We start from the raw sequence: 24,072 nt of genomic DNA on the forward strand, positions 1-24,072 counted from the left end.
TTGTCGTCTCTCTGCGGGCCGGTTGGAGCTGGAGAAGCTCTATCCTCACGATGTGGGAAGGCGCCGCAGCCCCGGGTATTTATGTCCAAGCAAGGCCGTGAGGCTTGGCTGCCTGCTCGCCCGCCATCAAAAGCAAACATCGTGCCCCGGCCCAAGGATGCGGATAAAAGAAAATAGCTCAACCCCTGAACAACCCGTCCTGCGCGTCCATGAATCATCGCCCAACCCGCTCAAGGGTTCAAAGGCTCAAGCTCGGCCCAGAACCCGGGATGGGCGAGGCGACCCGCTACGGTCTAGACAGGTTCGTCCAATGCCAGTACCGAGCTTATGTGAGATTTGTAAAATTGCACATGGCCCTGGCAGAAGCCCTCTGGCCTCTTCTTTGGCTACGCATGGTGTCAATAGCCGATTCGGGTGGAGACAGGCTATCTCGATTTGTCTCGTGCTGCAGGTAATTTTGCTTGTTCCAAGCAAGGGGCTCTCTAGGCACCGAGATTTCGGGGCGACATGGGGGTGGTGGTGGTGGTGGTGGTGGTGCACTGTTGCGGGGATCATGCAGGAAGAGCCAGGGGGGGGGGGAGCTGCACTGCTGAACTAGGTACGCAGCTTGGCCAGAGACAGACAAGCCTACACCTCTTGACAGAAGACTATTTCAAGGTGCAGGGAACGCAGGTACGCAGTGTGAACCGGGAGGGGAGGGGTTTGTCATGTGTTGTCTGTTTTCCATGTGCGTGGCCGCGGAGCATAAGGGTTTGTGAGCGGTTTTTTTTTTCTTTTCTTTTTTTTCTTTCACTTTTCTTTCTCTTTTCTGGCCAAGCTGTCTTTTGTGAAAGCAAAAGCTCTAAATATAAACGCTAAAAAAATTTGTTCTAATTTAAACAACAAGTTTAAATTAACACCATTTAATTCTAGATTCAATAATACAGGTAGAGTTAAGTACTTACCTTCTGTTTCTAAAGAATAAAAAAGCACTATTTATTCATATTATAAAAAAAACTTGTAAAAATATGTCTACAGATAATATAAAGGCAAATAAAGTAATACAAAGTTACTTTAATTTGCATTTTGCTAATTATAAATTCATAGGATCAAAATACATATCTGCCAGGAAAAGAAAGTTATTATGAAAAAAAAATCTATATAAGTAAAATGGAAACGGAACATACAAATTCTAAAGCTATAATAACTTTATACACTATCAATACTGGGAAAGTCTGTCTTGCCATGATGATGTCGGAGTTAGGCGATGTGCGTGTGACGGCAGCCTGGCTGGCCGTCATTGATATTAGGTGTGCAGACGCACGTTGCTCAAAAGAGAATGAATGCTAGCTTGTGTCTTTGTTTGGGGTCCCAATATTGGATCCTGCGAGTTTGTGCTACGTCAAAAAGGAACTAGCTTTCTCACTCATTGTTGCGACAGGGGCTGCGCGCCAGTGGTCTCTTGATGAGTTGCGAGGAGTTCGAGTGCGAGTCAATGGAGCTCGTCCTGCAGGTTGAGCCAGGTGACATCTCATCGAGTGATCAGACAAGCTGATAGTGTCCCGCCCCCCCCTGTCAACCCGAGAGTACTTGCGTTCTGGCCTATGCAGAGTCCAGCAGACAGTGGATTCAGGTGATAACACAACTATCTTAGAGGCAAAAGGGATAGTCTTAACCCATCCCAACCCAGAGCGCAGCGTAGGAAGCAGGGTGGGTTAGTACTATTCCAACCCTCCCTAGCGGAGCCGTTTTGGAACTATAAAAATCTAAGAAAACTGGATTTAAACTGGATTTAAACCTACAGCCTTTAGGATATGAGGTTTATCGCTGTTATCGTGCACGGTACTCTCGGGTTGAAGGGGGGGACACTATCAGCTTGTCTGTAGACTCCATCTCATCAGAGCCGTTCTGCATCAGAAGACGGACGGCCTGCAGATACTGCTGGCAAACCCGGAAGACGACCAATTGCGTCCAGGGCACCATCACACCCCCGGTCAGTTGGTCAAAAGACCGTCGTCAGCTGGCGGTGGTTCTCTGGCTTGTCCTAGCTTGCGCATATTCGTGTTTGCCCCAGGCTTTGTGCTCTCGATGGAGGCGACGGCGAAGGGGGCACAGGGGATTTAGCAGTTTTGGAGCAGGACCGAGGGTACGAGGGGGTCGTCAAGGCTGTGGATGTCGTCGAGGAAGCAGGGAGGGAGGGAGGGGGATTGTTTGTTTGGCTGCATTGACGGCAGAGCTGGTGAGAGAAGCCGAGAGACTGGGGCGGGCCCAAGACAGAGTTGGCGGGAAGCGACGTGTTGCTAGGCTATCTTGAGAACGGAGGAGACGGCGATCAGTGCCGTCAGTATCGCTAGTTGCTAGTTCCCTTGGAGGGAAGACAGCTCGCGCTGACGGACGAAGAACCTATACAAGTGGGGTGAGGCCGCGTCCAGGGGAGAGGCCGTTGGTCTATGCGGCACGTTTGCATGACGTTGATAACTAGATGAACCAGCTGCGGCTATAATCCCGAACCAACGTACAGACGCTTCTCGGTCACATGGTCGAGATGGGCCCCCTCCCACCTAAACGTGACGACGAGAGCAAACTTGAACGGCAGCGCTGATCCTTGGCACCATACTCGACGTGAGTGTGGCATTGCATGTTAGGTCCTCACAGCCATGAATGCGGTCGCCGACAGAACCGGTGCTCTCAAGTGGATTATGGCAAGGAGAAGGGGGGGGGGGGGGGAGATGCCTACGAGATTACGAAGCATCATGGGTGCCGGATCTGGCAGTCAGCCACGTATCACGCCCTCTGCTGTTGAACCAAACCGAGCCCGTGTGTTCCCGGCCAGGCATCCGCGGCTTCCCAAGTACGAGCACGGAATTGGCGGTCGTGGACCGGTAAGCTGGAAGAGAAGAAGACTGGCTCGCTGCGGAGAGTGAGTGAGGGATGTGTGAATTCGGCTCGCGAGGCCCTCTCTAAACCCTTGAAGAAGCTTTGTACATATCCCCATACTAGACCTCATCTATGAATCTCAGCCTTTCCCAGGCAGTGTCGAGCGATTGTCGGTTCGTACATGCAGACATGAACGGGCGAGCCCGCGGCGCCATACGAAACAGACCCTTAACGAGACGAGAGGGGCAACGCTGAATCTTGGCTTTCCGATGGCGACATCGCTCTTGAGAGTCTGTGAAGACGCATCGGACGGCGGTAGCCGAGGGTGAAAAGCCGGGAATCCGCGTCCCCCCTCCCCTTCCCGTCTGGGAGCTGTTTTTGTCTCGGCCATTGAATCCTGCCAAGGCTGCAGAGAAACAACGCCAGCAACGACGGGCTGTGCGCGCGAGTCTCGGGTGAGGCCTGAGAGATGAGGGACATGGAGGCTCTTGGAAGCAGAAACTGGTGCGACGACGTTGCGCGGGGAAATAGACTTTCCCGACTACATAAAAAAAAAGAGAACGATACCACGCTGGCTCTATATGGGTAGCACAGTGATATACATGCACGTTTTCCGAACACCAACACCAATACCGCCCCCCCCTTTTCTTTCCCCTTTCTTCTTCTTCTTCTTCTTCTTCTTCTATGTGTGCCTTGAGGGGGGAAGGGGGGTGTACTTCGGCTTCAAACAGACCATCCCGGCTCCTCGCCCTTCTTTACGCGTCGACCTTGGCTTGGCTAACGTCCGGATACACGTCGAAGCGCCTCTGCGTGTTGATGGGGATGTTCCTCCTCGCCTCCTCGATCTTGTCGCCGTCCAGCTCCCACGCCACGGTCGCCTCGCCCTCCTCGGCCTCCACGAGCACGTCGGCCATCGGGTCGACAATCAGGCTGTGGCCCCAGGCGTGGTAGGACGCGGACACGTCCCGCGCGGGGCTGCACATGGCGACGTAGATCTGGTTGTCGACGGCGCGGCCCTGGCCCAGCAGCCGCCAGTGCATCGGCCCCGTCGTCAGGTTGAAGGCGCCCGGGTACACGAGGGCGAAGCAGCCCCTGCGCGCGGCGATGGCGGCGAGCTCGGGGAAGCGTATGTCGTAGCAGATGGCGACCGAGATGCGGCCGTACTCGGGCAGGTCGACGACGGTGACCGAGTCGCCGGGGCTGAGCACCTCGGACTCGCGGAAGGTGATCTTTCCGGGGATGTCGATGTCGAACAGGTGCACCTTGCGGTGCGTCGCCAGCAGCGCGCCGGCGGGCGAGAAGACGAGGCTCGTGTTGTAGAACTTGCCCGTCTCGCCGTCCAGCTCGGGGATGGACCCGCCGACGAGGTAGGCGCCGCTCTCGGCGGCCATGGCCGCCAGCGCGTGAAAGCTGGGCGACTGCTCGCGCGTCGGCGGCGAGGGGAGCAGCGTCTCGGCGTACTTGGGGAAGTAGTCGCACCCGTACGGCGAGTTGAAGCACTCGGGGAGCACGACGATCTTGGCGCCGCCCCGCGCGGCCTCGAGGACTTTGGCGCGCGCGTTGGCGAGGTTGGCTGCCTTGTCGGCGCCCGAGGCGAGCTGGATACACGCCAGCTTGACGGGCTTCTTGAGCACCGGGGAGGCGGCGGTCGAAGTGGCCATCTTGCGAAAGGGAACGAGGCGGTGCGCGGAAGGTTTGAGGATGGAGGATGTCAGAGTACGAAGGGTTCGTAGGGCGAGGCGCATTGCTTAAGCAGTGGTTGTGCAGACGGGGCGGGGGGGAGGGGGAGGACGCGGCGGATCGAACGACGTTGGAAGTCCGGGAATGGGGGATGGTGGGGGAGGGGGGAATGGCTCCAATGGCGGGGTAGCTTTGCCCGCACAACGGCTTCGCAATCGGAGCTCATCCTTGTCGGGGGTTCGGCTGCTGGAGAAAGACTTGCACACGGTACTGACACTACTGTGCCTGCTGTGCCGGGACAGTGCGGATAAAACAGAGGGGTCGCCGAATTGCCCGACGCACTTCATCGGAAAATTGGGCCGATCTGACCGGGTTCGATCGGCCTTTTGGGCTCCTCTATTGTTCTTGGCCACCACCTACACACAAACATTGCACGCCTTTTCGGCTTCTTGTCATCACGTTTTACTTTCCCTACTCAATATCTCTGTTTTCTGTTGTTGTTATCGTTCCTTCCCTTCCGTTTTCCAACAGTTCAGTCGCGTTTGATCTGGCTTCAGTGTCTCAGTCACCCTCCCCTCCTACAAATTCCGCTCGCACCACTAACAGGCCCAGCCCACCCGTCGAAATCGAGGAATCGTAGAAAACAAGTTCTGATCTATGTGTACCTAGGTGAAATAGATTTGGAAAAAGTACTCCCCCCCCACTTAAAACAGGGCCGAGCCAAGGTCCGTCCGTTCCTTTCCATCGCCTTCGCCTCGTCGCCAAGCCTGCCCGTTTGCCCCCACACGTTTTCCAAGTTCGTCCGTTCGCAGCCCGCCCTGGGACTGAAACGTGCAACAAGCGCCCTGTGAGCTTACCTGGCCACGCGGGGCCGGGGCGAAATAGAGGCTCTGCTGAAACAATGACAGCCCGCTGTCGAGATCCCTATCCGTCCGAGAGGAGAGGGGTGTTGAATAGGTAAGTCGATCTAGATTTTTCTTCTCGTGGCCCACATCCAGCCTTGTCTTGGATTGGGAACATGCCACATGTACGTCACTGTCCCATGTCATTGAGTAAATGAATACCTCACGTACATAAGACAAGCGGCAGGATTAGGTTTCTTCAGGCAATATTATCCTATCCCATATGGGTATTACGCTCTTTAGATGATTTTTAACATGTTTTATCCAGTGTGCCGTCCCCCCCCACCCCTTTCGGATGAAGAGGAGAGATGCCGACTTCACCGCCGTTGCACGTCCCTCTCCATCATCCTCGCAGTATTGTCCACACAGACACACACTCTCTCTCCCTCTCCCACACCACACACATCTTTCTTGACCCAAAACGTAGGCGACAAATCTTGAAACAAGTGATTTTGTGTCAATCCATTGCAAGCAAAACCAATTCACCCCGGCCTCTCTTATGCTTTCGTTTCGTCTCATTTAAAGCACCTTTTGCGACAGCACCGCCCTCCTACCACCAGCCTCGATCCCGCCCTTGGGGATCGAAGCAAAGACCAATCCGAATACCTTGCTCTTGTATTGGCCGTAGGCACCTCGTGGGCCGCCCTTCCCACGATGACCCCTCCAAAAAAAAAGCAATAAATAAATGGCTAGAATGTTTCAGCCGCCCTTTTCCAGAACATCTGTCGAGACCAAAGCCGGCAATATGGATAATAGATAACGAGAAATTGGACACAAATGAAGCAGAGTAATGTACATCCATGTCGGCTTGGAGAGCCTCGCTGGGCTTGTTCGGTATTTGCGACAAGAAGGCCGTATTGGTGTGCGAGGGTGCGTCCGCAACCCTACGAGGAAGGTGCGGGAAGTCGTGAATGGGTGGGTGGGTGGGTGGTGGTGGTGTTGTCGCCGCGTGAGGTCGAGGTGAGGTAGGGAATGGGGCCGAAGAAGGCCACGGGTATCGATTAGAGTTGGCATGTTTCAAGCCTGCCAGATTGATGTGACAAGGTTAGTTGGTCTGGGGCCGCTTGCCGGCCCCCAATTATCGCAGGCTCTGCCTTATAGTATCAGCTGCTTGAGGTTGCGTTGAATAATCATGTCCTGGACCGAGCCCATGGTGATCTTGAGAAGATTCGTATCCGTAGCATTGGTGAAATGTCCGTAAATTTCTTTTTCGGTATTCCGGTTCAACGCGCGGAACTTGTCTAAAAAGTATTTGCTGGCAGCTTTCCAGTCATCGGGAGGGCCGTGGTAATCAGTGAAGCCATGTGATGTAATCGGGTTATTGGGTAGCTTCTCCTTGAACAGATCCATCTTGTTGAGGAAGAGAATGAGCGCAGACTTTGTAAACCAGTGAGAGTTGGCGATTGACTCCCACAGCATGAGCGCCTCGTTCATTTGGTTCTGGTCCATGTCTGGTCAGCTCGGCAAGGGGAAATGTCGCATGGATATACATACGCCATCTTTGTCTTCGACCAGGCACTGGTCGTAACCACTAATCGCGACGAGGAAAAGCAGACAGTTGACGTTTTCGAAGCAGTGGATCCACTTCTTTCGTTCCGAACGCTGGCCGCCAACGTCAAACATGCGGTATGTCAGTTGGCCCAGGTCGAAGACCGTTTCGGTGATACCAGTAGTTCGCAATCTTGAGCGCAGCAAATCCTGGTCTGTGGGTACGTAGCCCTGGTCCCAGATGCGGTCCAAGTCGTCGCAAAAGCTAAATGAGTCAGTCACCACTTGTTGCATCACGTATGGACGATTCTGAATGCTCACTATGCCAGGTTATCATGAAGAGCAAATTCGTTGCCCTTGGCAATAGCTTGTTTGACACCTTCATCGACCCAGAGCTCCTTTATAGGTTGCAAATAGTCACGCGGGAGGGGATCTTGGGCGTTGATCTCGTGTTCCACAAGGATATGCGCCATGTGCTTCTACGGCGAGACAATTAAGTGTTAGCCAGGGCGTTCGATTCGTTGCCTACACCAGTCGCGGGTTCTCGCATGCTTGCTACATGCGATTAGCCGTACCACAAGGGGGGGGGGGGGGGGGGGTTGCTTGCCTCATTTTCGGGGTTGCTAAAATCGATACCCATCTCGGTCATGGCATCTTGGATCAGGCGAAAGGATTGAACAATGTTGTTGAATACGACGGGCTTCCATTCGAGCTTCTCGTTCTTGCTGAAACCTTGGGCGTAAATCAATTTCATCTGCTTCAGCACAGTAGACTTTCCAGACTCTCCGGCGCCTGTCGAGTGAGCACAAGTCAGTGAACGGCGCACCAGGTATTACAAGGTGGATGGATATTCGTGTCGGTGTACCTAGCAATAAAAGCTTGACCTCTTTTGCAAGACGTTTTTCATCCTGTCGAATGAGGCGGTCGAGATCACGCGAGCGAACAGCGCCGCCATCGTCTGATTTTCGAGCCCCGAAGCACATGGTGCTGTTTGTTGGATATGGTTGATCGGCAATAGCGATTGAGGCGGGTTTGAGGCCGACCGGGTTGGCGTCGAAGAGTTGGAGAGGACAAAAGGAATGCGGTTCCTCTCTGCAGCGGACGGAGAGTCGGTGGAAGACGCCCAGTAACGGCAGCAGACCAGACCAGACCAGTGGAGGAAGAGGAAGAAGAAAAGATGAAAAAGGAGGAGCCAAGACGAAAGCAAGGCGGAAGAAGAAATGCGAGGAGACTACCTAGGCCGGGTGAGGAAGGTTTCGGGGAATTGGTGTCGAGAGGGAGAGAGAGCAAGTGCGTGGTCTCGCAGTGGTCCGAGGGTGTTGAGTTGAACGGCAGGAAGATCGGACGAGGACAAGGAGAAAAGGCCAAGGACAGCCGGGCCAGAAAGATGAAGACGACGGAAGAGGCCGACTAGGGTCGCGCGGCGCAGTATCGAGCGTGGAGGATGCGGCGGAGAATCAGAGACAGGTAGACGGGCGTGGTGGAAGAATGCCGGTCTAGTTGTGAGGGTTGAAGAATGGAGTGGTGGCGGGCGGAGGAAGCTTTTGTCGGTTTGAGAGAAGTCCCACACACGGCTACGCGTTACCCACTTAGTCGGTTGTGTACCCTTGGTGTGTGAGTAGGTAGGTAGTCCACAGTCGAAAGGAGCGAGAGGCGGGAATAACAACCCCGGAGGAAGAGAGAGGGAAGAAGAAAGGCGCTAGAAATCTTGGGGGGGCTCTGTATTTTTTTTTTTTTTGGGCTGCCAGGAGAGGCCAATGGCGTGTCAGTGGAAAGACTAATGTGCTAGCGCGGAAAGAAAGAGAAAACAAAACAGAGAAAGGAAAAAGATGGCGACGACGATGAGGGGTGATGAATGGAGTCGTTGGGGGGGGGGGGGGAGGAGGCGAGAGGCGAGAGGTGAGAGGTGAGAGGCGAGACGAATAACAAGAGGTGATGGGTCTTGTCTGTCTGGTTCTCTCTCTGTCCAAAGGCGGGATTGAGAGAACGAGGGAAGATGGAAGCCTCAGAGAAGGGGACGGAGAAGCGCGGGGCCGGCAGGTACAACGAAGCGGAGAGCAAAAATCCAACAAAGAGTGAGAACAGGAGGAGAAGAGAAGCATGCGTATACATGCGCGACTTATCCACTGAAGGAAGCCCCCTGCCCAAGGTCGACAGGGTACGACGATGTACGTATACACTACACACGGGTACCAGGCAGGGTTGCCCAGCCAAGTTTCGGTAAGACTGTACAATACGCTACCTACCCACGCATTATAGGTACAATTACTGTATATGTATCTGTATCTGTACCTACTGGACGAAGCCGCCGACGCATAAAGAGACAGGCTACCTATAGTATAGTACTACGCAGCAGCTACGTAGGTACATTGCAGTTTGTGAATACCGACCTACGAATGTTAAACCTCGCACCTGGTCTGTTGGCGTTTCCACCAGTGAGTGTGAATCGGTACGAGTTGTGGTCTCGGCCATACGCGAAACGTAAAAGTGCCAGGCTCTCCCACGGCACGGGCAAGGGACTGAGGATAAACAGAGTTGGCATGACTTGCTGTGTTGGGTGGGCACAGAAGTATAAACAGCGCGACGAACAATACGTATCTTGACTGTTAGAGCTGTGACTGGAAGCAGGAACAGATTGAACCACGCTCTTCGGGCCAGACTGTCGGTACCTAACCCGACCTCTGAATGACGATACGTACAGCCTACCTAGGCAGATCTATACCTAGGTAGTAATGTAACGTAATATTATGTAGGTAGGTACATGGTAGAAAAGGAGATCAGGCATACTACTGCAGGAACGATAACCAGAGGAACCTCGACCTCAATACGCAATAGATCACGTCCCTACCTACTCACCTAGGTACCTCACCGACGCGTATTCTACATACATGCATATTCAGACCGGGCCTTTGGAGTCCCACCCACAAGAGGAAAGCATTGAGGAATGATGCCGCAGAAGTGCATTTCGAGGCACCTGGCAGGTAGGGATGGGTGGGTACGAGTGCTCAGTACTATGTACTTGCATGCAGTCGGTCTTCAGGGCAAGCCGCCTCCAGTTCCCCGTCGCTCCCGGTAGCATCGCACCCCACCACACACATCGCTGCAACCCTCCATCATGCGACACCCTGCCCTACGGTACTGGACATGTACAGTACGTATACAGATATTTACCTACCTACCTACCTGGGGAACAAAGCTCATCATCTCAGACATCCCATCCGTCACCAAGCTTAGGTAGGTCTCGCAGTCTACCAGTCCATTGCAGCTCTCCCAAAGCAGTCTCGGCCATGCCAGGACGACGACTCGTTCCAGTTGTGTACCGGGTCCGGATACAAATACAAAGAGAAAAAAGAAGAGGGAAAAAAAAGACCTATACGCATCGAGAGGATCAGACATTATAATTACTATTCACCACCCCGGCCACCTCGAAGCATCTGCAACAGAACGATCTTCCTTTAGGCGCGTCGGGCATGCTTTTGAAGGAAGCCATTCATCATCGTTAGAACGAAGCTAACTGGCACATGGCAAACAAACAAACAAACAAGCCTGATGCATGCAGTCCATTTTCTCCGACACACTACGATGCGTGGCCGAGCAGAGCGCTCGCCGGAACGTCATGACACATGGCCTGTTGATTCATTCGATTTCATCGCGATATGTTTAGAACTCAAAACCTCGAGAGTTCTTGCCTGCCGCCACCCACCAGGCACGCGCGGCTCGCCCTACCACGATTCAACCATGTTGGTTCTGCGTGCCGGGTCAATCAATGCATTAACCATTGGCCCCCCTTTCGAGCCTTCATTTTGTTGTATCCATTCTCCAAACATGGACCGTCTCCATCTTCCAAGCAGTACGAATAATTACCTACAGGCTAAATATGCTAGTGTATCCGTACGTATTCCTACACTACGGTAGCATCATGGCATATCGGACCCCTGCTCAATACCAGATCGCCACCACCACCACCCCAATCGGGCCCTTTCTCCCGGAATGCCCTGAAGAGCTGTGCGTCGCTTGTCGTGTGCGCGAACCCGCGCAGCTGCGGCCAGGTCGCACGCCTCGCCCTCCAGCAAAGCCCGGCAAAGATCGCCGCTAGTGCACCCAGACTGCTGCTGTTTGCGGAACTGCATCCCACTAAGGCAACGCCTCCTTGGACGTTTCCAGGCGTAGCGCTGCTCGCCACCGCCATAGCTCCCCGTCCGTCGCTACCGACTGGCTTCTGCAGACTCTTTCCGCTTTCAGTGGCTGGCAGGCAGGCAGGTACCGCCGCTCCCTCGAGAAGGGAGTCTACCGCACCCGCACCGCACTTGATGTGTTTTAATGTACATATATACAATGCGCTGCATATAAACATGCATTATGCTGGTCTGGTCCTTGGTTTCGAAGAGCGGTTTACCCTTGCTGAACGCCCAGTGGGGAGGCATGTCACCCCCTGATTCATGCCACTGCAACGCCCATACAAAAACACCACTCTTATCACTTTATCTATACCAACCAGAGTCTCATTCTACAATACGAACCTCTGATGATGGGGGGGGGAAAAATTGAACGCTTGGCTTTGAACGCCGCTAGAAAGCCCTGCATCCATTGATGTAAAAAGTTCTGTATTCTTATCCTAGTCAGGAACGGACACTCCACCCCAGCGATGCTTCATCGGCCAATCCTAACCTTCAACGCATGACAGCTGCAGGGATGGTAGTCGCAGAGCTGAAGGAATGAAAGGATAGCTCGCTTCGTTCGACAGGCCAATACAATTGCTACCAGCATTCCAACACGTCAGGGTCCCGGGTATCGATCTCCCTACTATAGGTAGTGTTCAAGCCGTCTATAATCGCCAACGTTCTAGATATCCCCCGTACGGCGAAACCTGCTGCAGCTAGCTTGCAGGTAAGCGGGCGGCCGTCTGTGCCAGAGCTTCAAGCCAACGGAGGCACCTCCGTAGAAACTTTGAATACTCGCTCGGACCATGAGGCCAGACCCTTCCTCATACGGGAGTAACGGACGAGGCTCCGTGCCAGCGCTCAAGATACAACGTTGCTACCCACCAGATACCGGTACCTAGTGCCCTCAGCCCTCTGGCTCGACCAGCCAGCCCAGTCGCCCAGCGACGCGCAATGGGTTTCCGCCCGCCCTGCAAGGCTGTGTTGTGTGTCCTCGCGTCGTTCGAGTCTGAGGAACATGGCCGGCCAGCCAGCCAGCCAGCCAGAAAGTCTCGTTTTTGACAGAAAGGCAACCAAGGCGGCTTCCAAGACGGCTTCCAAGACGAGCGTTTGGGCGTCCAGGTGACCATCAACTTCGTCTAGGTAATACCAGTCTGTGATCGAACGGAACGGTTTGCTGCACGGCACAAAACCGCCAGCTGGATTGGCCAGGGTTTCGGCCTGCCTGTTTGGAGAGGAAAAAGAAAGGACAAGATTCCTGGGTCGTCCTCAAACACTGCAGGGTCTCGGTAAGCTTTGGGCTCTGTCACACGATGCACCGCATGGACTAGGTAGCCAGCTCACGTGTCGTTTTATACTCTCCCCCCCCCCCAAAACCAAGGTTTCTGCTTTCTGCGTCGGCACATGGTATCGCGCCGCATGGCGCCCATAAGCAGCAGCTCGGCCCACTGCTGCTAGCGAAGAAGATAAAGGGGAAAAAAGAAAGAAACCCCCCAGAAGAATAAGGAACCCCGACGCATCGACCGGGAAGCAGTGTGGGCCACTCACTTCTGGGTAGGCGCTCCACAGGTTTTGTTTCTGTCGTCTACTACTAGTTGCCGCTGGAGAATGTTCCGAGACAATGACCATACCATGGGAGGATCTCGGGTACTTACCTACCTAGTGCAAGAGGCTTCCCTTCTCATGCGTGAGCCTACCGAAGGCTGGTCGGGCCGGTCGGGCCGGATCTCACCCACGGCGTCATCGCATTCCATCTCGTCTCGTCTTTTCAGGCTCCATCTCTCCAAAAACAAAGGAAGGCCGTACACATTCCGTACACGATGACGGGTAGTGGGCATCCGAGGCGCGTGAAGACGGATCCGAATAGCCGGCGGGACCATAGGTCCCCGCCGTTGATTGCCGGCGGAGGAAGTGGAGTCAACTTTCTGGTCCGAGTTCCTGTTTCGTTTCTCGGTGTAGGTGAATCAATGACTTATCTGATTCTACGGTGTCGTGCTTTTCCGACTGTGTTTGCGTTTGATTCTGTACCTGTGTAGCCCTTCTTACCAGGTAGGCGAGTGAAACCGCCTTGGATACGTATCTCGTTCTCGCCTCTATCTAGGTAGGTAGGTAGGTAGGTATTACTTACTACGTAGGTAGTGAAGGCGCGCAAGAACATATGAGATACATAGTACAATGTACATAAGGCAGGAGCCAAAGAAGTTTGCGGGAAGAGATGGAGATCCTGGCTCGCCACGTTTTCCTGCAGAGACTTGTTTTGTTTGCTTGTTTGCCTTTGGGCCGCAACCCCGATGATGACGACGACCAAAGAGATTCCGTTTCCGCTCCTGAAACCCCCGTATGCCTTAATCGTATTTTGGTGTACTCAGCATCGACCAGCATGTGCCCCTTTCGCGATTGGAAGCGGTATTGGTGTGCTCGTCCATCACGAACCAAGATCAAACCCTAGCTGGAAGTGAGGTTTTACGGTCATGTCGAAACGAATAACGCCCCATGCAGACCGCAGGCTGAGCTGTGCATACGGATGTGGTCAGACAAGTAAAAGGAAAAAGGCAAAAAAGAAAAAAGCCTTGTCACTACTGACTGATTAAAGTCAGGCACCTCAGCGGAGACCCAACGTACGCGCACTGACAATGCGATGGTGCCCCATGATATACCTATTTTAGGTACCATTCTTTTGCCGGTAAGAGGGGGAAACGACCAACGACCCACGACACACAGACTTTGACAGAGAGGGGAAGAGGCTCCTACACACGCTACCGGTACACTGATGCCGGAACTGCCATCTGCATGCATGCAGTTAGTTGGGGGTAAAGAAGAAGAAGAAGAAGAAGAAGGAAGGAGGAGAGGAGAGGGGAAAGAATGGATCTCCGTCCAGAATCTTGACGACTCAATGAGGCTAGCTGGCCAGTCATGTCATCGTCTCTTCCCATACTCTCCAACTTTCAAAACGAGGCCACCCCGGAGCCACAAAATTTTCTTCCTTTTTTCTTTTTTTCTTTTTTTCTTTTCCCCTTGACTCTTGACTCTTGCGCGGGCACCCGCTTTCCCTTCTCACACACACACAATTCACACCGCATCGCTAAGCCAACCACAATACGTCAAAGCACCACCCATTTTAATTCTTATTTTTGATCATCGACGGCAGCGCGATTTTTTCGATTTTTGATTTTTTTTTCCTCACACTACTGTTTCGCCGTGGCTTTTCTCCTTCATATATCACCACTCCCTTCTCGACTCCTGCGTCTGCATCAGCGACATCTGTCTTGTCTGCCTGCGCCTCTCTCGACATTTCGATATCTACACCACCTACACGGGACTCCCGTTATTAACCTCCTGTCTACCGCAAAAATGAGCGAAATTGCCCATCCTACCATTCAAGGTTCGTGCGGTCCACCCATCATCATCCATCATCCTTCCTTCCTGTCTTCTTCTTACTCCCACCTCCTGCTGCTCGTCCGTCTTCCCCTCCCTGAATCTCCGTGTTCTACGTCTGCGCTGGGGCTGCTCCTCCTTACTGCTGCTCGCACTCCGGACTCTTGTCGCTGCCTGTTTCGCAAGGGGCCCTGGTACACCGATATTATGTCATTTCACCGCTGTCCAACGCCTTCGGCTTGCGCGCCGCGCTACGGCAGATGGGTCATCGCAACCGGCCACTGACCACCGGTCCCGTCGCCCAGGTAGTCTGTCGTGGCTTGGCCTGGCCTGATCTCGTCTCGTCTCGTCTCGTTTCGTCCCGTCCATAGCGTCGCGCCGTTGGCAGACCGGATCATTGCTGCCTAATCCAGCAAGATCGTCAATCGCCAACAACCTCCCGCGACTACCGACGGGTGGCTTACCAGCCCCCTTTCTGGTCCCCCACCGTCTGAGCGCCCCATGCACGATCCTTTCATGCTGATCTCGGTTAAGCACTTGCTCTGGAGACAAAGGTCCTCCCCTGCGCGCAGATCGTTGTTCGTGTATAGCCTCTTGTTGAGGTGACAATTTGACGTCGTGAAACATGTCGCCACGCTGTTCCCTTCCGGCCTCCCGGACAAGACGCTTTCCTAGGATCGACAGTGCAGATGGGGCAGCAGCGGAGAGACTGAAGTGGCCCATCGCAGAACCAAATGAGAAGAGATGAATCGTCGGACACCGTGCTAACCCGTCGGATAACTCACAGATGGCTGGTTCCGTGAGATCTCGGACATGTGGCCTGGTAAGTCCCAAGACCTCTTTCGGTGACATGGCCCGCCTGCTAACGACCCGTCACAGGCCAGGCCATGACACTCAAGGTCAAGAAGGTCGTCCATCACGAGAAGAGTCAGTACCAGGATGTCCTCATCTTCGAGTCCACCGACTACGGCATGGTCTTGGTCCTGGACAATGTCATCCAGGCCACTGAGCGCGATGAGTTCTCCTACCAGGAGATGATCACCCACCTGGCCATGAACTCTCACCCCAACCCCAAGAAGGTCCTCGTCATCGGCGGCGGTGACGGCGGCGTCCTCCGTGAGGTCGTCAAGCACGAGTGCGTCGAGGAGGCTATCCTCTGCGACATTGACGAGGTAATTTCCACCACATGGCATGCTACTGCGTGCTGAGCCACGAGAACAACTCATCGCCCCTATTAACACGGTCTCCCAGGCCGTCATCCGCCTCTCCAAGCAGTACCTCCCCAACATGGCCGTCGGCTTCGACCACCCCAAGGCCAAGACCCACGTCGGCGACGGCTTCAAGTTCCTCGAGGAGTACAAGGACACCTTTGACGTCATCATCACCGACTCCTCCGACCCCGAGGGCCCCGCCGAGTCCTTGTTCGAGAAGCCCTACTTCCAGCTCCTTCACGACGCCCTTCGGGAGGGCGGTGTCATCAGTACCCAAGGTTGTACGTTCCCATTGTTCAGAGATGCCAGGGAGGGATCGAGGAAGTCTCGGGTCCAGGAGAGAATCGCCAAGGGCGGCCTCAACGTCGCCCTACCTCTTTCTCTTTTTTTCGACCTCGCCTCGATTCCACCCGTGAAACACCCCGGTTTTTGCGCCTAGTGGCGGCCGGCGAGCCTTGGTTGTCACCAGTAAACACTTTTTCCATCTCCTTTGTCGTTAAAACTCGGAAAAGCGTTGCGTGTGTGCTCGAGACTCATTTTTTCTTTCTTTTTTTTTTCCTTTTTTCTTTTTGGTCCTTTCTTTCTACCTAATGTCTTGGTTCTCTCCGCTCTCTATGATCATCGGAAGCCATTTCCTCTGTAGTGTGCCGTGAAGACCAGGACTAGCTAACAGATCGATCACCCACAGCTGAGAACCAGTGGCTTCACATGCCGCTCATCTGCAAGCTCAAGAAGGACTGCAAGGAGATCTTCCCCGTAGCCGAGTACGGCTACACCACCATCCCCACCTATCCCAGCGGCCAGATTGGCTTCATGGTCTGCTGCAAGGACCCCAGCCGCAACGTCAAGGAGCCCCTCCGCAAGTGGTCCCCTGAGGAGGAAGACAAGCTGTGCAGGTACTACAACTCGGAGATCCACAAGGCCGCCTTCATCCTGCCCAACTTTGCCAAGAAGGCTCTGCAGTGAATGTGCCTAGCGGCTTCACGACGCGACGACGTAAAACGGGAACATGTTCTTCACGACCCCAGAGTTTTCGTAGGTTGTATGGGCAGCAGGGAGAAAGTGGGAAGGGAGATTTTTTTGGAAACCGGACAGGGGAATAAATCTCTTAGCCCCATGGGATGAAGGACATCAACTGAAGAAAAAGTTTAGTCATGACGCGGAGGTTGACTCCAGCGTGCTCAATCTCTATTATTTCTTTGTTGAGTCATGTCCGTTGCCGGAGAGCCTTCTCCAGCCTTGTCTACTTGGAGATTATCTGTCGAACCCTGATGAAAAGCCGTTGATGAAACGACGTACACCCCATCCATCTCTTTACCATTTTCCCTCCTCAGCCGCGCCCGCGTGTAATTCTGTCCGAGATGCGCCACCCATGAACGATGCCCGTTCGAGCGAGCCCGGTCCAGATCTCCCGGCCTCGGGCAAAGTTTCCTTTCGCCCCCCTCCCTCCTTCGTTCCATCGTCCACGACGGGAAAAGGGAAAGAAGAAGAAAAGACGAAAAAGAAAGCCAAACTCCGCCTCACCAGTCGCAGCTCTTGGCCAGCAGCGCGGCGAGCTTCTCCAGCCAGACGCGGTCGACGTCGTCGAAGCCGCTCGTGACGGTGCAGTCGACGTCGATGATGGCGACGAGGCTGCCGTCGTCGGCGACGACGGGGACGACGATCTCGCTCTTGCTGTCGCCGTCGCAGGCGATGTGGCCGGGGAAGGCGTCGACGTCGGGCACGAGCTGGGTCTCGCGCGAGGCGGCGGCGGCGCCGCAGACGCCGCGGCCAAAGGGGATGGTCTGGCAGGCGACCTTGCCCATGAAGGGCCCCAGGATGAGCGAGGGCCGGCCGGGGGCGGCGCGCGGGTCGAGGACGTAGAAGCCGGCCCAGTTCACCGAGGTCGAGGGCGGCGGGAGGGAGTGGTAGGCGTGCCAGAGGAGGGAGGCCGCGTTGGAGAGGTTGCTGGGTGGGGTTAGAGTGTGAGCGGGTGTGTGTGTGTGTGTGTGAGTGAGTGTGTGTGTGAAGTTCTCTTCCCCTTTATGATTGCCCTTTTTTTTCCCGGCGTGTTTCCCGTGGTTTGGGAAGATGGGGGGTTTAAAGGGGCTCTTACCAGACCTGTGAGATGTTAGTTGATATATCGAGTAGGGGTGCCTGAGGATGCAGGCGTGAGAAGGAGAAGGGGGATGTACCCAGTTTCTCTGGCCGTCAAAGAGGCCTTCCGCTTGCAGGAGAACCTGCTCGTAGGCCTCCTCCTTGGTGACGCCGTTGGCGAAGTTGGACGCGTCGGCGTGAACCTGTTTTGTTTCGAGAGTTACTCATGGGTTCGTATACCAACGAGGCTAGGGCTGATGAAGGTCTGTGTAATTACCATGATCGTCTGTGTGGGAGATGGTGGGGGGGGGGGGGGGGGGGGTAATATGGGCTAGCTGTAAGAAGAAGTAAAATAAGATAAAAATTCAAAGAGGAAAAAAAAGATGAAAAAAAAGATGAAATGAAGGAATTGGGATGTGCCAAAGTATATGAGATCTAGGTATGAGACGTGAATGGTTGGCGATCCCTGAGAAGACGCGACTTGTTGGTGTTTCTCCAAATGAGGACGGAGTGAGATGGCGGGTGACTCTCGATATCAGAGGGACATGAAAATGTGTGTTGAAATCCCCCCTCCATCCCTTAGCCCAATCACGTCAGATCCCCCCCGCCGGTGAAGACTCGGTGAGCGGGGGCTTCCTTTTTTTTCCCTTTTTTTTTTTGTTTTTTTTTTTTCCTCCATTGGTTTCGTCAGGGTCCGGGCCCGGGCGGGTGGTGGCTTTTTGTCAGCAGGTAAATGTTTCCCTCCCTAACTAACGAAAGCCGCGCCGCCGGGGGAAGGGTTCTTCCAAGTGGGGAGGGGGAGTGCCTCTGTCCCTCCCTTCCGGTGGAGCCTTGATGCGCTTCCCCGGTGTCCCAGCATGATAGAAGCCCCGTCGCTGTGACTCTGTCTCCCTCCCGGTCAAGTACCTTCCCGCTCGCACCCGCAGTCTCAAGAGACTACCTGTGTACGTGTAACTACTCCCCTCATCGGAGTGGAATCCGCCATCAACCCGTGCGCGGTCCGCAGATCACCTGGAGGGGAGGGGCGTTGAGGCTGTACCGAAACCCCCGGTGCGGCCAGCCGTGCGTTGGCTCCAAGGGGCAGCAGGTCTGGTCTTCCCACGGACGAGGGGAGAGCGAAACCAATCAACCTCCAACCTCCAACGGTTTTTGTAAGCGTCACTCTGGAATTCGCAGTGTGTGCCGTCATGACGACTATCGGGTCGAAACCCTCCGTGTGTCCGAGAGAGAGACCGTGGTCCTAGCTGGATGTAGGTGGAAGTGAAAGCAAAACCGCATGGGCAAGTCGTCTTATAATCAATCCACTGTTTCCATCATCGTTGGCTTTCTTTCCCTCTTTGGGCCAAAGGAGAATTGACCCGCGGTGCTGTCTCCTTCAATCAATCGGCGTGCCGTCTAATCAGAAGCTCGCCACCCCCGACTTTTGCTCCAGCGCACCGCAACGCAAGTGCCTTGCCGCTAGAACAAACAACCACGCAAAAGAGATGTCGTCCCCCCGCTCCTTCGCCGACTGGCTCACTGTCAGGGGGCCAACTAACCGGAGCCAGGCGGATTATGGAAGGCGGGACGAGGACCAGGCGGTGGGTTGGTTCCGAATGTGGTTCGGGCAGGGCGCGGAGGAGTGAGTGTGTAACTGAGACAAAAATCAAGACAACCCGTCACCACGAGGAATGCGAACCAACGAGCAACGTGATGAAAAACGTCGAAAAAAAGGATGTTCTCCCCTTCCAGAATCGAACTAGAGACCTTTCGATGACAATGTAACCATTACAGTCGAACGTGATGAACCAACTACACCAAGGGGAGATTGAGGCTAAGCCTCACTTGGTTGATCGGTGCGGCACATGTTTGCATTATGACCCATCCAGTCGACCCACACTTGGATTGATGGAAGCGGTTAATTGGCTGGTTGGTTGCGGGCAACACGCTCCGCACCGACAACCCAGTCTGATGCATGAAAGAACGCTCTTGAAGCAGATGGGAATAGTCAGTATCGAAATTGAAGTAGTGCTTTTCGGTCCAGGAATCTCATGCGTGGATGACCCGATGCAGGATGTGGATATCCGCCATGCTTGACTGCATTGCCCCTTTCTTTCGCCGTCCTGATTGTCAATCAATATGAAACGTAAACTCACACGACCTGTAAGTGAATCCCCATTGCCCGGGACTTCCCCGATACGCAGGAACCAAGAACGTCAATTCCGTTCGTCGCATATGACGCGAGTACCTGTCGCCATCCATACCTTCCCCTTCCAATCGATCGGCGGGGGACCATTTCCAACAAGCAATTGGGACGTCCAATTGCGAAAATAAAGAAACCAACGTCATGGGGGCCGCTCTCCCGAACCCGACACGGCGGGTGGTGGAAGGGTGCAAGGTGGGGCTGACGCAAGGGACGAGGTCTGATAAGCGATAAGAAAGCTGTAGCGGTAGAGGTGATCAATCAGTGACGGCACCAATTGGTACGTTTTCCTAGGTATACTTTTTTTCGTTTAATTACCTGTACAAGTCGATTACCGTGTCACTCCATACCTGTCCCGCCACGGCCACCCTGTTCACGACTCCAACCTCGACCCTGATTCATCACCCTCTCCTCCTCCTCTCTCAACAACAGACTCCTCTCCTCCTGACCACCCCCTATACGCCCATGCGATGAATCACAGCACGACGCTTCGCGCAATGCGCGTCCCGTCTTCGCGCCTTTGCGCAAGCTCTGCCCGCTCACCCTTCCTCCTCTCCGCCGTCGCGAGGACAACGACACCCTACCGCCGCCTGGCGAGCTCCGCCGCCACCGAACCCGCTGCTCCTCCCTCGCCCCCCGTCCCGAGCGCCAAAGTCAACCCCCCGGCCTCGACGCGCCCGGCGCCCCTGAACCTCCCCGAGCACAAGCCCGACTCCACCACGATCGGCCATCTCTACCGGACGGGCAAGGCCTACATCAAATTCTACAAGACGGGCCTCAAGGCCGTCTTCTCCAACCGCAGACTGATACAGAAAACCATCGCCGAGAAGAGCGCCTCCGTCGAGGGCTTCCGCTCGCCCTCCGTCTTCACGCCCGGCCTCATCCCCGAGGGCTTCTCGCGCGCCGACTGGATGCTCCTCTGGCGCGTGCGCCACGACATCCTCCGCGTCCCGCTCTTCGGCCTGGTCCTCCTCGTCTGCGGGGAGTTCACCCCGTTCGTCGTCATCTTCGTCGACGGCGTCGTGCCCTACACCTGTCGCCTGCCCCGGCAGATCGACGCCGGCTTCAAGCAGGCCGAGGAGCGCCGTCAAAAGTCCTTCATCGAGTTCGAGGAGGAGGCGCCCCTGGGCATCATGCCGGGCATGGCGCCAGCGGCGGCCAAGAAGCATGTGCTCCGCAGCCTGCACGTGCCTGGCATGATGTGGGAGAAGCTCGGCTTCTTCCCGCCGGGGCTTTGGGAGACCAAGGGCCGGCTGCGGATGGCTTTCCTGGAGGGCGACGACAGGCTGCTGGCGCGCGACGGCGGCCCGGCCGGGCTTGAGGAACAGGAGGTGCGCATTGCGTGCGCCGAGCGCGGCATCGACTGCAGAGGTCGTGGGGCCGACGAGTTGAGGCAGCTGCTCGGCCAGTGGCTGCGTCTCGTTGATGCGGAAGAGACCGAGGAGCGGAGGAAACGCATGACGGTCTTGCTGACCACCAGGTAAGATTCCTTTCCTTGTGTGGAGTTGCACCCGCTGTATTGTTGCTAACTCATATCTCCCCCAACAGGACGGAGAACTGGCCAAAGAACAGAGCCTTTCAGCTCCCCGATTGGCACCTCTGATTCCTCCCAGCACACCACACAAACCCTTGTATAACATCTCCGCCTGGCGGACGGCAAACAATACTCAGCTATTCTCTTTGTTTTGGGTCTTGCATCGTGGCAGGCGCCGGGCATGTACTTATTATTGCACTTCACTGCGCTATGAGGTAGACGGACGGGCACCAAAAAGGCATATGGCGGGGCTTGCGGGGGGGAGGAAAGAGGCATGGCTGCATATATATAGATCGAATGCGTTCCAGACAGACGAAAAGCAACAGGTGTCAAAAGCTTTTTTCTTTTTCTTTTTTTTGTCAAGTTCCCCTCCCCTCTTATTCCCGGAGGCAAATGATTGAAGACAAGGCCAACAGCAGTTACTCATCACATTGCATGGCTTTGCAAGATGCGGAGTGGTTCCACAAGTCATTTATCCACGTGAGTCTGGGTTATGCTCATGGGCGAAATAGGGACTGATCCGGCTCTGCATTCATCGCTTCAAGGCCGTCTGGACCCTGGTCTTGCACTCGTAACACAGGCTCGCACCGTTGACCCTCGCGATGGCCGCCTCGTTGGCCACCAGCGCCGCCATCTTCTTGTGGAACGCGATCGAGACGGCGACGACGAACCCGCTCGGCAGCTGGCCCGCCAGCCGCTCCCACGACGCCGGCGAGCAGTTCTGCACGAACAGCTCCCTCAGCCTCTCCAGCAGGCCCTCGACGCCGTCGTCCTCCCGGCGGTGCAGGCCCTCGAGCGCGGCGTGGCCGTTGGCGAAGTTGAAGACCCACCACTCGGCGCATTGCGCGTCGCCCAGCCTCCGGGCGCCGACGTCGAGCGTCTCCCGGATGGCGGTCGAGACCTTGCCCAGCAGCAGGTCGTCGTGGAAGCGGTCGCACAGGGACCACATGTCGACGAGCTCGACGAGGCAGTGCGGCGTGTGCATGTCGCAGGGCTTCAGGGTGAAGGGCGAGACCTCGTACGAGTCCTCGGTGTGGTCGGCGGCGTTGCGGCGCGAGCGCCGCACGCGCTGCGCGGTGAGGCGGGTGAAGTAGCACAGCTTGACGTAGGTGCCCAGGGTGAGCGGGCTGACGCTCGCGCCCGGCCCGCAGTCGTCCGCGTCATCGTCGTTGAGGTCGATCGTGTTGGTCGCCGACTCGGCAAAGGGGCCGTCGAGGCAGCGCTGGAAGTACTTGGACGACTCGACGAGGAGGGACTTGTGGATGGCGAACGACTGGTCGGAGGTCTTGAGCCAGATGATGGTCTGAGGCTGTCTGTCTCGGGGTCAGCGATTGTGCGCGCGGGATGAGATGAGGTTCGGTGCTGCTTGGACCCCCGGCTCATGTGAAGGATCCAGGACACCCAGCCAAGCACTTATCCGCCTGAGATGAGAAGCAAACGATGTTGTATGTTGCTGTCCCTCCCACCGGACTTCGGTTTGCCCCGATCGCTCCCGTGCCACTTTCAAAGTACACACCACCCGATGGAACACAGCAAGATTCAGCTATAGCGTACTGGCGGGTGGCATCGACATGCCCTTTGAACAATCAAACATACCTCAAAAGACTCGCTGCGTCACCGAGTTCTTCGGGTCTTGGTGCACCTCTATCAAGTATAGCGGTCATGGTTCGAATTTCCTGCTTAGAGATTCCGGTAATGCTTGCACCGGGGTCGGTTGGTGGGACTGGGAGGAAGCAAGAGAAAAAGTCCGCTCCGATTAGACAAACCCGACGCGGACGATGTGACCTCGGGCAAGAGCTTGTTCTCTCTCATCCGATGTCCATGGCCAATCGGCTCCTTTTACGAGAACTCTAACGCCGCTCCTGTGCTCAATGCTGGGCCTACCTGTATGGCCTTTTATTTCATCTCAGTACTCTCCTCTGTCGGGTTCCCTCCTTTTGGGGGGGGGGGGGGGGGGTTGCAATTGGGTTCCTCTGTCGTTGGCCGCAGCCTTCACAAGTTTTCATCACGGGGGCTGCGCAGACAACCTGATGGCACCCCAGAATCTAATCAGGTCGTCTCTGCTGTTGATTTGTGGGCGTATCACAGCCACAGCACGTGGAAGACGGACAAACAGGAACGGTAAAACAAACAACAACACCACCCTCATCTCTCTTTACATGTTTGGTATCCTCATTCACCTCGACCAATCGTAATAGCATGTGTATTCACCCAACAAATGCAACAATGTATCAATAACAGGAACTAGAAAACATAACAAGATATCTATATGAGCTCTGGAGTTGCCGTGTTGCCCCGTCGTTGCTACGGGCTCATCCCTTGGAAACCGCATTCCCATGCCCCCTAAGAGCCCCCCCCCTTGGCACCGAAGGCTTGATCGCACGTGTATCCCATCCTGCTGATCCATGTGTTGCAACATAATCAACATCAACATCCTATGCCAAGATGTGCTGTCTCAGTAGCTTGGCGCGGACCTCCGGCGTTCATGGCTGATGGGCGTTTGGGCAAAGAATCGGGCGGGACCAGTGATCAGGATTTATAAGAAGCACCAGTCGTCGGCATAGGTTTCCCATCTTTCTCCTATAGCCTTCCTTTCTTGTTTTCTTTT

General features: G+C 55.0%; 8 protein-coding genes and 1 non-coding gene across 9 annotated transcripts; 3 read left to right on the forward strand and 6 right to left on the reverse strand.

Moving 5' to 3' along the window:
- Nucleotides 1-3,205: 3,205 nt before the first annotated feature.
- On the reverse strand, nucleotides 3,206-4,680 carry LY79DRAFT_552236 (carbon-nitrogen hydrolase). The gene has a single exon (XM_060557705.1). The coding sequence runs from the start codon at nucleotides 4,599-4,601 to the stop codon at nucleotides 3,612-3,614; it is 990 nt and encodes a 329-aa protein (XP_060414560.1). The 5' UTR covers nucleotides 4,602-4,680; the 3' UTR covers nucleotides 3,206-3,611.
- A 919-nt stretch (nucleotides 4,681-5,599) lies between these two features.
- On the forward strand, nucleotides 5,600-6,561 carry LY79DRAFT_181558 (uncharacterized protein). The gene has a single exon (XM_060551308.1). The coding sequence runs from the start codon at nucleotides 5,747-5,749 to the stop codon at nucleotides 6,227-6,229; it is 483 nt and encodes a 160-aa protein (XP_060414561.1). The 5' UTR covers nucleotides 5,600-5,746; the 3' UTR covers nucleotides 6,230-6,561.
- Nucleotides 6,382-8,006, reverse strand: LY79DRAFT_181551 (guanine nucleotide-binding protein alpha-2 subunit). The gene is made up of 5 exons (XM_060551307.1): nucleotides 7,792-8,006; nucleotides 7,534-7,718; nucleotides 7,248-7,405; nucleotides 6,933-7,191; nucleotides 6,382-6,878 (listed from the first exon to the last, which is right to left on the reverse strand). The coding sequence occupies exons 1-5, from the start codon at nucleotides 7,907-7,909 to the stop codon at nucleotides 6,534-6,536; spliced, it is 1,065 nt and encodes a 354-aa protein (XP_060414562.1). The 5' UTR covers nucleotides 7,910-8,006; the 3' UTR covers nucleotides 6,382-6,533.
- A 6,269-nt stretch (nucleotides 8,007-14,275) lies between these two features.
- LY79DRAFT_181652 (spermidine synthase) lies at nucleotides 14,276-16,845 on the forward strand. Its single transcript, XM_060551309.1, has 5 exons — nucleotides 14,276-14,468; nucleotides 15,249-15,284; nucleotides 15,341-15,633; nucleotides 15,713-15,950; nucleotides 16,361-16,845. Exons 1-5 carry the CDS (start codon nucleotides 14,438-14,440, stop codon nucleotides 16,636-16,638), a joined length of 876 nt encoding a protein of 291 aa, XP_060414563.1. The 5' UTR covers nucleotides 14,276-14,437; the 3' UTR covers nucleotides 16,639-16,845.
- LY79DRAFT_181670 (uncharacterized protein) lies at nucleotides 16,746-17,603 on the reverse strand. The gene is made up of 2 exons (XM_060551310.1): nucleotides 17,485-17,603; nucleotides 16,746-17,152 (listed from the first exon to the last, which is right to left on the reverse strand). Exon 2 carries the CDS (start codon nucleotides 17,130-17,132, stop codon nucleotides 16,854-16,856), a length of 279 nt encoding a protein of 92 aa, XP_060414564.1. The 5' UTR covers nucleotides 17,133-17,152; nucleotides 17,485-17,603; the 3' UTR covers nucleotides 16,746-16,853.
- LY79DRAFT_631198 (GAF domain-containing protein) lies at nucleotides 17,193-18,064 on the reverse strand (the record flags this gene model as incomplete). Its single annotated transcript, XM_060562176.1, has 3 exons — nucleotides 18,026-18,064; nucleotides 17,847-17,951; nucleotides 17,193-17,684 (listed from the first exon to the last, which is right to left on the reverse strand). Exons 1-3 carry the CDS (start codon nucleotides 18,026-18,028, stop codon nucleotides 17,193-17,195), a joined length of 600 nt encoding a protein of 199 aa, XP_060414565.1. The 5' UTR covers nucleotides 18,029-18,064.
- A 1,402-nt stretch (nucleotides 18,065-19,466) lies between these two features.
- LY79DRAFT_t115 lies at nucleotides 19,467-19,554 on the reverse strand. The gene has a single exon. It is a non-coding gene; the product is annotated as a tRNA-Tyr (tRNA).
- Nucleotides 19,555-20,427: 873 nt separating this feature from the next.
- LY79DRAFT_514534 (uncharacterized protein) lies at nucleotides 20,428-21,533 on the forward strand (the record flags this gene model as incomplete). The annotated part of the gene is made up of 2 exons (XM_060554623.1): nucleotides 20,428-21,410; nucleotides 21,479-21,533. The coding sequence occupies 2 exons, from the start codon at nucleotides 20,428-20,430 to the stop codon at nucleotides 21,531-21,533; spliced, it is 1,038 nt and encodes a 345-aa protein (XP_060414566.1).
- Nucleotides 21,534-21,829: 296 nt separating this feature from the next.
- LY79DRAFT_631202 (uncharacterized protein) lies at nucleotides 21,830-23,391 on the reverse strand. Its single transcript, XM_060562178.1, has 2 exons — nucleotides 23,061-23,391; nucleotides 21,830-22,777 (listed from the first exon to the last, which is right to left on the reverse strand). Exons 1-2 carry the CDS (start codon nucleotides 23,126-23,128, stop codon nucleotides 21,997-21,999), a joined length of 849 nt encoding a protein of 282 aa, XP_060414567.1. The 5' UTR covers nucleotides 23,129-23,391; the 3' UTR covers nucleotides 21,830-21,996.
- Nucleotides 23,392-24,072: the final 681 nt, after the last annotated feature.

Source organism: Colletotrichum navitas, assembly GCF_030913465.1.
Source record: "Colletotrichum navitas strain CBS 125086 chromosome Unknown LY79scaffold_26, whole genome shotgun sequence".
Taxonomy (NCBI): domain Eukaryota; kingdom Fungi; phylum Ascomycota; class Sordariomycetes; order Glomerellales; family Glomerellaceae; genus Colletotrichum; species Colletotrichum navitas.

Excerpts from the sequence above, each read along its gene's own strand:
- LY79DRAFT_552236 (XM_060557705.1), bottom strand. The coding sequence starts at position 4,601 with ATGCGCCTCGCCCTACGAACCCTTCGTACTCTGACATCCTCCATCCTC.
- LY79DRAFT_181558 (XM_060551308.1), top strand. The coding sequence starts at position 5,747 with ATGCCGACTTCACCGCCGTTGCACGTCCCTCTCCATCATCCTCGCAGT.
- LY79DRAFT_181551 (XM_060551307.1), bottom strand. The coding sequence starts at position 7,909 with ATGTGCTTCGGGGCTCGAAAATCAGACGATGGCGGCGCTGTTCGCTCG. Across the intron at positions 7,406-7,533 it reads TTAGCAACCCCGAAAATGAG|AAGCACATGGCGCATATCCT; the intron begins GCAAGCAACCCC and ends GTCTCGCCGTAG. Across the intron at positions 7,192-7,247 it reads CTTCATGATAACCTGGCATA|CTTTTGCGACGACTTGGACC; the intron begins GTGAGCATTCAG and ends TGACTCATTTAG.
- LY79DRAFT_181652 (XM_060551309.1), top strand. The coding sequence starts at position 14,438 with ATGAGCGAAATTGCCCATCCTACCATTCAAG. Across the intron at positions 15,285-15,340 it reads GATCTCGGACATGTGGCCTG|GCCAGGCCATGACACTCAAG; the intron begins GTAAGTCCCAAG and ends GACCCGTCACAG. Across the intron at positions 15,634-15,712 it reads TCCTCTGCGACATTGACGAG|GCCGTCATCCGCCTCTCCAA; the intron begins GTAATTTCCACC and ends ACGGTCTCCCAG.
- LY79DRAFT_181670 (XM_060551310.1), bottom strand. The coding sequence starts at position 17,132 with ATGGAACGAAGGAGGGAGGGGGGCGAAAGGAAACTTTGCCCGAGGCCG.
- LY79DRAFT_631202 (XM_060562178.1), bottom strand. The coding sequence starts at position 23,128 with ATGACCGCTATACTTGATAGAGGTGCACCAAGACCCGAAGAACTCGGT. Across the intron at positions 22,778-23,060 it reads GACGCAGCGAGTCTTTTGAG|ACAGCCTCAGACCATCATCT; the intron begins GTATGTTTGATT and ends ACCCCGAGACAG.